This window comes from Poecilia latipinna, unplaced genomic scaffold (genome assembly GCF_001443285.1).
Source record: "Poecilia latipinna isolate Pla-1442-1.1 unplaced genomic scaffold, P_latipinna-1.0 Scaffold7, whole genome shotgun sequence".
NCBI classification, from domain to species: domain Eukaryota; kingdom Metazoa; phylum Chordata; class Actinopteri; order Cyprinodontiformes; family Poeciliidae; genus Poecilia; species Poecilia latipinna.
Window position 1 is genome coordinate 891,179 of NW_015112623.1, and position 10,533 is coordinate 901,711.

General features: G+C 37.4%; 2 protein-coding genes across 11 annotated transcripts in view; one reads left to right on the forward strand and one right to left on the reverse strand.

The window, feature by feature from the left end:
* The window catches only part of LOC106942561 (AP-1 complex subunit sigma-2), a 23,837-nt gene extending 16,499 nt beyond the window's left edge, over positions 1-7,338 (reverse strand). For 3 of the 10 annotated variants that reach the window (XM_015026150.1, XM_015026397.1, XM_015026454.1), the window contains exons 1-4: positions 7,225-7,329; positions 5,240-5,418; positions 3,351-3,459; positions 2,485-2,622 (exon numbers count right to left, since the gene is read on the reverse strand). In XM_015026150.1, the coding sequence (XP_014881636.1) occupies positions 2,485-2,622; positions 3,351-3,459; positions 5,240-5,418; positions 7,225-7,281 (483 nt within the window). In that variant the 5' untranslated portion in view covers positions 7,282-7,329. Of the gene's footprint in view, positions 1-1,468; positions 1,500-2,484; positions 2,623-3,350; positions 3,460-5,239; positions 5,419-7,224 lie in introns of all 10 variants that reach the window. The other 7 variants (XM_015025984.1, XM_015026084.1, XM_015026039.1 and 4 more) reach the window with 7 other exon arrangements.
* A 1,477-nt stretch (positions 7,339-8,815) lies between these two features.
* LOC106942489 (retinoschisin-like) overlaps positions 8,816-10,533 on the forward strand; it is an 8,010-nt gene continuing 6,292 nt past the window's right edge. Inside the window, exons 1-3 of the mRNA XM_015025812.1 lie at positions 8,816-9,148; positions 9,446-9,471; positions 9,561-9,777. Coding sequence (XP_014881298.1) covers positions 9,094-9,148; positions 9,446-9,471; positions 9,561-9,777 — 298 coding nt within the window. The 5' untranslated portion in view covers positions 8,816-9,093. The remainder of the gene's footprint in view (positions 9,149-9,445; positions 9,472-9,560; positions 9,778-10,533) is intronic.

A 10,533-nucleotide genomic window follows, 5' to 3' on the forward strand; every position in this document is an offset into this window, starting at 1 on the left:
TTTTGTTCTGGCCTGATCCCCATTGAACACTAGTGGGACCAACTCTGGAATGCTGTTCATCTCAAAATGATGAACACAACCAAGCTGGTTGTTCCCCACAAATACTGGTTGAAGAATTGCATTACGTACTACAGCAGTGTGGCCAAGCTGGTTACCAACATGAGGAAGAGGTGTCATGCTGTTGTGGTTGTGTATAGTTCTCCCCCGCACCACTGAGTCCCCTGAATAAGCTGTTGAATATGTCTTATTTCTTCAAACTTCAATCATCGAGTCCCATAAACAACACCAAACAAGAGTCAAAAAGTAGAATAGGATGTTTAGGATTGGCAGAAAGGATTTGGCAAATTTATTTGGGTGCAACCCATGTACTTTACTCGACCCACAAATGGAATTAGCTTACAAATGAGGCACCATTTAAAAAGAAAACACAAATTTTCCCAATGTTTGTGCTAAATATGCTTGTTTCTTATCAAAGTGAAGTTGGATTGTTTTGTGGTCAGTGAGCGGGTCGAACATAACTTGGATGCCTGAGAATCTCCACTTAGAGAGATTTCTTGTAGTAATATGTGAAACCTTGATCCCAGAACTACCGTGGATGTTAACCTACTGGTGGCCTCTAAACATGTGAACAAAAGCTCCATCATGCTACAGAGTTAACATTTAAAGGGCATATATCATCATGTTTACCTTTTTTTAGTTTCACTTGTATTTAGGGAGAACTGTAATTATTATTATTTTTTAAAAGACACCCAAGCTAAAGGCAGACAAGAACTTCACCAAAAAAAAAAAAAAATTGTGAAAAGTGATGACTTTAGGTGTGAATACTGAAGTCCATGGTCATTATAACATACCCTGACCCAAAACCACCTGCTCAAACACAAGTTTATTTATTTATTCATTTGGTGATGTCTAACAAACTACTGCGACACCAGAATAATTCTATTACGTAGTGGAAGTGAATGGAAGCAGTTGAAAGTGTCACTTTTTTAATAACATGTAATCAGAATATGCCTTACTTACCAGGGCTTTGCTGCACTACAGTAATGCATCTGGCAAAATGTTATTCCAAGGACATAGTCTGTCATTTCACTCAACTTGATTATTCCAACTGTGAGTAATATTAACCAAAATATGTTTTGGTGCAACAAAATTTCAAGCTAGTGCTAAATTTAAATTTTATACCAACTTTAATTTATTTATCTTTCATATTTACAAGATTTGTAGTTTTTTTTTTTTGGCTTTAGGCTATGATGATATTTGCCCTTTGAAATCTGTGACTCCATAAGACGTATAAGCTTTGCTATGAGGTCAGTATGAAGCAGATAACACACCAGAAACTCATTTTCATGTCATAATCCAGGAGTCAAATTTGTCCATTGCTGGTGTGTTAATTCTGATGGCTATAATCTATCTAGGGCTACCAATCTAAGACTACAGCAAGGCCTACTTTGAGTTTAACAAACTGTACCTGCAAACAGACGCATCTGAAAGTCTATATTCTGCAAATCACAACAGCAAAGAATACACAAGCACAGAAAGAAACATGTCAGTTTCGATCGAGATGAAGCGACCTAAATGCAAGAAACATAAAGCACACTGAAGAGCATTACAAGACAAATTACAAAAAATAAAATGAGGAAATATTTAAGAACCAGTCTAACAGCAGATATGTGGTGGTGTATTTACACCACCATATAAATTTGTTTGGTTATAAATGTGGGGTATCGCTATGTCTTTGCTGTCATGTCTGACCATGTACAAAGATTGTAAGATTTTGAAAAAAAGTCAAAGTCCAACATTTACTGTTTTTGTTTGGATGATGTACATTGCCATATTTGTGACTTCCTCTAACATCTTAAAAATGGATATCCTGCAGACAAAGTGGTGGCAGAACACTTCTAGATAGTCTGGTCAAAACTACATGGCTTCTCAACAACAAAACTAACGAAGACAGTAATGTGCTTCAGCACACACAGCTCCAACTGCACTTGTTTTAGGGCAAAATCCTGTCTGATGTCACACAAGAAAGTGAATTTTCAATCCTGACACCAAGTCAGTTTTTCTAGACAGAATAAATGATTATAACAAGAAACCATTATACACACACACCGACTCCCATTCACCAACATTAACAGCCTTTCACAGCGAGTTAGTGACCTGTAACACTTGCGTCTGCTTACTAGGCATTAGTCATTGTTTTAAAAGCTTGTTCATTTTATTCAATTGACAAACACTTAAAATTTATATTCAAATCTAATGAAAAAGTAAAAACTATAAAAGGAGATTATTATTTATAAAGACCTATTATTACTATCCTCATTAATAAACAAAATTCTCACTAATTTAACCATTATTAAAGTGCAGCAATGCTACTATGTAAAAGATGCAATTTATTTGTCATTTATGTAGAAAAAAAATGAAATAGAAATTAGCTAAAATGTTTATTATAATAATTACTGCTTTACCAGTGAGTGCAGGTCTTACCTCCTGCAGTAGGTCCGCCTGCTCGATGGCCTTCAGGACGTTCTTCTTGGACGTTTCCTGAGCCTCGCCGCCCAGCAAGAACTCATCCAGAATGAAGTAGGCCTTCTCAAAGTTGAAAATAATGTCAAGCTCACAAACCTGAAAAAGTAAATGTACACAGTACACGCTGTGGTCATTGCTAAGCTCAACTGGTGGCAGCCTTAGGCCTTTTACAAACATACCTGGGTCTTTATAAAAACAAATATCTTTGTTGTTTAAAAATAACATTGTACGCATGGGTTCGGTTTCAAAAGATTTTGTTCACATGAACCCGTACAAATGAGAGGGTTCATGAACTTTGTTTTAAACATGCCAAACCAATAGAGGGCAGTGTAGCGCACAGCTAAAACCTCTTAGCCAAACAGATTGCTTCAAAACGACTTCCGGTTAAGAATTAAACACAGCACCAGGAGGTTTGTGTGTGTGGATATAAAGATCAAACTACTTTTAAAAACCGTGTTAGAATAGGAAGTGAATAAAACCAAAGACGATGTCGATTGGGAATTGTGTCAAACAAGTATGTGGATTATATATTGGTTCTTTGTTTGTCGCAGATTGCAGTGCGCAGGACCCCAAATCTCCATTTTCCCCATACACACACATACACCCACACACACCCACGAAGTTTTCTTAAATCCCCACTTTGGTCGAAACTTTTATAAGTAATCATTTTTAATGATATCAAAGTTTTTGTGTGGCTAAAAGGCCAAAACACATTAAAATGTGTCTGTTTTCCCAGATATCTGGGACTTTTTAAAAAAAATAATAATAATAAAAATAAAAACAATACAACATGAATGGAAACTGAGCAAGAGATCCAAACGCACACTGCCAAAGTATTTATCCAGCAGCTCCACGTATCTGTGGATGATTTCCAGTGTGATGAGCTCATTGTCCTGGTCCTCTATGGCACAGCAGAAATACAGGCTGGCATATCTACAACACAGCAAGAACACAAAGTGCTCAAATACTTTTACCTCTTTTACCATAAAAACACAGGAAAAACACAATATTTAGAATCACAATCATCATTACAACATCAGTACAGTCGTAAAGGGTATCGTAAATGATCGTGTCATAATTTTCAGCAACGTTCAATATGTTTTTGACATATTGCAGCACCTGGTAGGAAGAGATGACTACACATTACACAGAAGTGATATACACTACGGTTTCCCTCTGCACTTAAATACTGCTGAGAGAGGAGTCCTTGGCCGTTATTAAAGATGGCTGCTTATTGTGCGCAGCGTGTTCATTAAAACGCCAGGAGCCAGAGGAGGATGCTGAATCAGTTAAGCCCCTGCCACAGTTCCTTATCCCCGATAATCCCAGAGGCTCTCTTTAAGCATGTGATGATTGGCTAATAAAGAAGCTGGTCAGCTGGTCCCAACCAGCCACAGGGCAGGGCGAGCAGGAGGCAGCGAGGGACGACGGTCCGCAGAGTCGTTTTCAGACGGGAATAAAGGTGTTGCCTGCTTTACAGAAACAAAAAGGCAGTTTCTTGCTTGTACATTTCCTGTTATTTATTGAACTCTGTGGAGGTTTTCCTTGTGCACTTCATTACTTCTCTCTTTTGCAAGTCATCACATTAAAAAGATACATGATAAATAGGATGCTTTCCTTCATAAAAATAATTCTTATGAGGATTTATGTCCTTAAACGTTTAGCTTTAGTAACAATATACTGCCGATTCCCTGAAGGAGCCAATTACCAAATATAGTCCAGCTGTGCGTAATGTAATCTCAGTATTAATTCAAACAAACATTATGAAGACAAAGGAGACATGCCAGTGCAAAAACACAAAATATTAATAAGTTTTTGTGTAGTTTCTAGTGCAAACATCTTAGTAAGCCTGAGATAAAACAAAACTAACTTACAAGTAACTTTTCAAAAAGACATGGGAACTTGTTTTAAGTCAAAATTTACCTAATATTGATGAAAAAGTACAAGTTCCACTGGCAGATTACGTTATGTTTTANAAAAAATATCTGCCAAAAATGTCTGCTAGTACTTTTTAAATCAGTATCAAGAGATTATTTAGTTAAAAACAAGCTCCTATATCTTGCTGGAAAGTCACCTGGAAATTAGTTTTGTCGTATTTCAAGTCCACTTCGGTGACTATACTGCACCAATTGATAATATATTTATGTAAATGTAGAAATACAGCTAACATGTTTCATACTTCCTTAACCTTTCAATGCAGGTTGAACCTTACTCAGAAGGGATCAAAAACTGCTTGCCCCTTTCAATTCACTCTGTGCGTATTCAGGAAGCAAACTTAAATCGAGAATCTGAGGCGAGACTTAAAAACTGGTGTTCACAGACACACTCCGTTCAGGCTGACCGAGTTTGAGCTACTTTAATAAGTAAAGTGAGCAGTCCAGAAAAAACAGCAGTGACAAAAACAAAAAACCTTTTCATTACTTAACTACAGCTTGTAAATAAACCTGTCTGCTTAGGCACCTTCAGTCCCATGTTAATCTGTTCAGCCTGGGCCACCCAGCCTCACCAATAGTCTGCCTGCTCGTCCGTTGGCACAGCAACAGGATATAATGAGGGGAAAATTGATACTCCTCCTACTTGTAGTCTATTCATGATGGTTTTATCTCATTGCTGACAGCCGTTCCTGATCCACCCGACCGAACCACACAACCAATTAGTCAAAGAAGGTTCAGATAAGATCAGTGTTCTTGGACAAGCCCTAATCACCACCCACCTCTTATAAACAATCTTTAGGTCTCTCCACTCCAGAAAGCTGCACATTTTAGGCTTCCGGGCCAGGACGGTCTGCACCAGCTCTCTGGTGATCTTCTTTTTCTCTTTGTCAGACAGAGGCACGTACCATTTCTGCAGCCGGAGCTTGCCTTGACGACTGAACAGAAGCATGAACTGCATCTGAAATGAAGGGATGACAAAACAAGAGATGTGAATGAAAAGATGAGAGGAAGGAGTGGGCGGCAAGGAGACACAGTCGCACAATACGACAATAAATGTAAAAAAAAAAAAAAAAAAAAAAAAGAGCCAATTCTCTTTATGTGAAGGAGAATGAAGCCATTCTGGTTCTGACAAGTTATGCCAAATTAAGAACGTCGACATGGATGTTGTTATGTTTAAGATGCCAATCAATAATTCTATATTTCACTAAAAATTACATAAAGACAATGGATTAATGTAAATAATACTAGATTGAATTAAGTCCTAAAAATGAGCAAGTTATTTATAAAACTGATTTTAAAAAAAGTTTTTTTCAATCAAGCCTTTGAAAAGCTGCAACATAGCATTTCTGTATTAAAAATAATTTTATTGACCTCATGCATTCTTATTTTGTATTAACCTAAATTTATTGGGGGTAAGGAGGTTTGAGCTGTGAGCAAAAAAAATAAAAAATCTGGAAAAACAATATATCAATCAGTGTGTAATGAATCAAGACACATCATTTTTTCATTAGTTTAAGTATGAAAATAAATACATTAAAATTTCTTCATAAGTTGTGAAAAAGTATTTTCCCCCTTAAAATTTGTTTTTTTTTTTTTTTTTTTTTTTTGGGGGGGGGGGGGGGGGGGTTGCTTTTGTGTCACAATATTTAAGATCAGAAACAAGTTCTGATATCAGACAAAAATAATCTGCTTAAATATACAAAATGGATTTTTCAAACCATATTTTCACTTTCTGACAGGGAAAAAAAAAAGAAAAGTATCCAAACCAACCTGGCCCTGTATAGAAAAATAATTACCACCCACCTGCTATCTAATTGCAAGTATTTTTTTTTGCAAAACTAATCACTATTTGCCCCTTGGCGACAACTCCCATCAAGAATTTGGGAATCTTTTTTTAATTAATTCTTGGAGTAATTTGGGTAATCCCCTCCTGGGGAAGTTTAACATTCTCCCATGCTCTCTACATTTGTAGATAATGGACTCTCTCCAGACTGACACATGTCAATGACTTTGTTTCCCCAACTGTTCCTGATTTTCATCTTTCACTTAATGAACCATTTGCAAATTGCTTTTTGTCTTTACTCATTGTATCTTATCTTTGTCTGGAAATAAAATCTGCTTGTTAACATGAAACGTTTACAGTTCAGAGAGAAACAAAAAACAGAAGGAAAAAAAAAACCTGGAAAATGTGTAAAAACAAACCCCCCCCCCCTCAAAAAAAAGCCACCCGTGTATTTAACTGTAGTGACGTCTCCGGATGCAACTACAGCCACCAAGAGAAGCAGAGAGATCAGTAACTAATGTGACCTAAATTAATTAATTCAAAAAAAATATTTTTCTTGTACAAAAGAGTAACTTGCTATAAAAAAGCAAAAAAAAAAAAAAAAAAAAAAGCCTGTCTCACCAGGTTACTATGTATGTATACTGTTTTCACAACGTTCTGTTTTAGTACAAATTTAATTTTTACCTAAACAGTTAAGATAATAACCCCATAAAATTAACATGACAACATGATACATTCACGGTGTTTCTATGACAAAGCCCTTCTGGCTGCCAAACTATTCGGTCAATTATCACCAGTTGGTTAAACATCATCATACCGTTATGAACACAGCGGAGCGGAAGTACCATTTAACGCCGTTATTCTCTGGTTAGAACTAGCAAGTTTTCACGTCAGACACACCGTCTAAAACATGACATTCCACCCATAATTTTAAGCCTTTTTAATTTCACATTCCAGCAACACAGCTTTAAAGCTACTCACCATGAATAACTGCACTGTATTTCCGTCTGAAGAGATGAGCAGCCTCACTTCCACCATATACCATAGGCAGGTGAAACCTCGCTTTCGATTGGCTACCGACAAGCTGGTGATGGCTGTGATTGGCTAACACATGTCAACAGTGCCCGCCTTTTAAGCGCTTTAATTCAATACTCTAAATCTTATTGGATGCTTCTGACAGCAATCACATCACAACTTTGCGGTAATGAGAACATAAAAGCATCAAATTTCAAACCAAAAACGCCGGGGATACCGTGATGTTATTAAAGTTTTAAAGGAAGTAATATTTATTTAATGTAGGACACTGACAATGACATTTTAATTAAGCATATATTAAAGGAAAAGGAACGAGAATCAGGTCTGCATCGAACAGTATTTAGGTCAGCCTGGAGTCTATTGTGAATGGGTGAATCTCAGATCCAACCTGCCCCAAATCTACAATTTTATATACAATAATACAATAATATGTGACAAATATGAGTGGAACAGTAAAAAACAATGGAAAACTTATGTGAGAAGAGAGACACTTATTGCCCTAGCAAGGATTAGTTCACTGGTTGCTTTGAAGATTAGGATCTCTTACTGTACAAGAATGCTGTGTTTGAATGCTGATAATTTAGATCACAATAACAAACCGAACTCTGATCTCCAATCAGATAGATTAGTTCCCTAAATTGGCCTCAGTAAAAACAATCAACATCTGTGATTATTTAGCGCAGTATTCATACACCTTGCACTTTTTGACATTCATATCATTAAAAACATATACAGATAAAAACTACTTTTGATTTGACCCATAAACTATTATTTAAGCACACAGCTGTTACCTTGAAGGTTTTATTTATCCGCCTCTCATGAGTCTAGAGCTGTGTGGGCTGCAACTTTTACCATCCAAAGAGCCATTTTGGCTCTCAGTTCAGCTAAATAAAACATGCCACAAACGTTACATGATGCACTGAAAAAAAAAAACAAAAAAACATTTACAATTATAATTTTGGATATGTAATTAGAAATTTGTCATTTTTAAATAGCTACTGTTTCATAACTATTTTGATGTTTTAAAACAAATAACAAAAAAACATTTTTGTAAAAAGACCATGAACAACTTTTTGTGGACACTTATGTAAAAAAAATAATTAAAAAAAAAATTAAAAAGGCACAAAGTTTCCAATCTAATGGCAAAAAATACATCTAAAAATACTTCTGGTACTTTAAGTGTCATTACCTTGTGGAAATTTGGTGAAATTGTTAAAAACCTGCTAAAAAAATGCATTTATTCTTCTAGTCATTAGTTGGTTCTTTATCATCTTTAGCTACAGTTGTTAAGGATCCACATATAAAGCTATGACTTCCTGTCCATGAGTTTGACACATGTGAACTAAAACATAAAACAAAAGACATTAAAAACTGTTACAATAATGTGAAGAACTCTTCTTTTTTTTTATTTGCAATGTACTGTATGTCACAAACAGAGTGACTTTTTACTACTTAACCAAACTAAGCGATAGTTTAGCCATCTGTCTTTTAACGGTTACAAATTTCTACCCCGTTCCTGCTGGACGGCAGCCGACGATCGAAGAACACAGACCAGAAACCGTCACCGGTGTTGAACTAAACGACGTGTTCCTCAGGCCACTGATGACCACTTATCAGAGGCTCTGTCTCTGCTCAGCGTTGACATGAAGCTGTCCGCACAAGCACAGATGCTGTATAACAGAGCTGTCCAAAGGGAGGCGTCTAAGTGCCACTAAAGAGTATTATGAGGCCATCACAGGCCCGTGGATTATAGTAATCCTGTCCACCAGAGTTGGGTATCACACACATGTCATTCCAGCACAGCTGAAGAAGAAGATGGAGGTCCCGGCTCACTGTGCTGCTGCGTTATTCCTCCTGCTCCTCTCTCAGGGTAAGTCGCTGTGGACGTGAAACATTTTCCTCATGTTTCTTCGTAGAATTGCATCAATCACTGCTTATATTGTAGGACGCAAGTGATTACTTTTGTTTTCCGAGCTGTGCAGTTTTGCTTTGGAGTATTATGGTTATTCACACACAGACTGACTAATAAGATATCTATATGCAAAAAAAAAAGTCTCTGATGAGTTATTTCTCTTTTTCTGTGAGATTTAGCTTTGCACATTGAATTTTTACGCAACCCGTTCTTCTGACTGTTCTTTTTTGTTGTTTTTTTTTAACACTTGTGCAGCCGTGATCACGGTTAGATCACAGGAGGTGAGATTGTGCTTGTACTAGAAGGCTGAGATCTGGTTTAAGGTGAGTGACCTTGGATTGACTCCTCTCTCCCCCCGTGCGTTCCTCAGGAAGAGGAGGCCGTCCAGCAGGAGCAGGAGCTGCAGGAGGAGGAGTTGCAGGAGGAGGAGCAGCAGGTGATCGAGACGTGGACGCGGAACGTCAAGGCCTGCACCTGTGACTGCGAGTCCGTGGATTCGCCCACGCGCACCCCCGCTGCCATCTCGCCCGTGCCGTCGATGACCTCACTGCCACCACCTCAGGGTCACCCACTGAACTGCATGCCAGGTGAGGAGTCTGCAAGCCTCTTCCGGCTTCTGCTGGATGTCCTCCATTTATTAGGAGGGTTTGAAGGAGAAACGCCAGGGGTGTAACTACAGGGGTGATTAAAGGGCGTGCCTTACCCTTAAAATATAATTTGCCCACCCCGACTAAAGCTGTCAATCAGTTTGTTCATGTCATATCATTCATAGATTTAGTGTTTTGTCCACGGTCCATGTCAGTAAATGACAGAAATGCACCTTTTGTTGTTTTACAATTGCAATTAGTAATTTTTTTTGTTAATTCTTTTAAGTTTATGTTTTTCTTTTAAATGGGACATTACATGTTAATTAACATTTACATCTAAATACATGAGATTATATCCAAGTGGATCATTTCCATCTCTAGTCCCATTGGCTGTTTAATAATACGAAAAATCAGCCTCAGACTGTTGCACATACATAAAACACATAAAAAACACCTTTATAACGGAGAAAATGAGGGTAAGCAAACAGTTGTTTGCGATTTGTAGTCTGTAACAGTTCAATAATTTAGATTTTTAAGTTGATCAGTTGAATAGAGTTAGCGTAATGGTGCTAAAAATACAGCTGTATACAAGCTAGGGCTAGCGTAGCTTAGCTAATCGCGCGACCAGAAAAATTAGCCTGTGCCCTAAGCCTCTGTAACAAGTAAATCTACTACATGGTTTTCACAAACTAAACAGATACATGCGTTTTGTTTGGTGTGTTAAATCTGTTATTCAAGTTCCCCCCCCCCCCCACA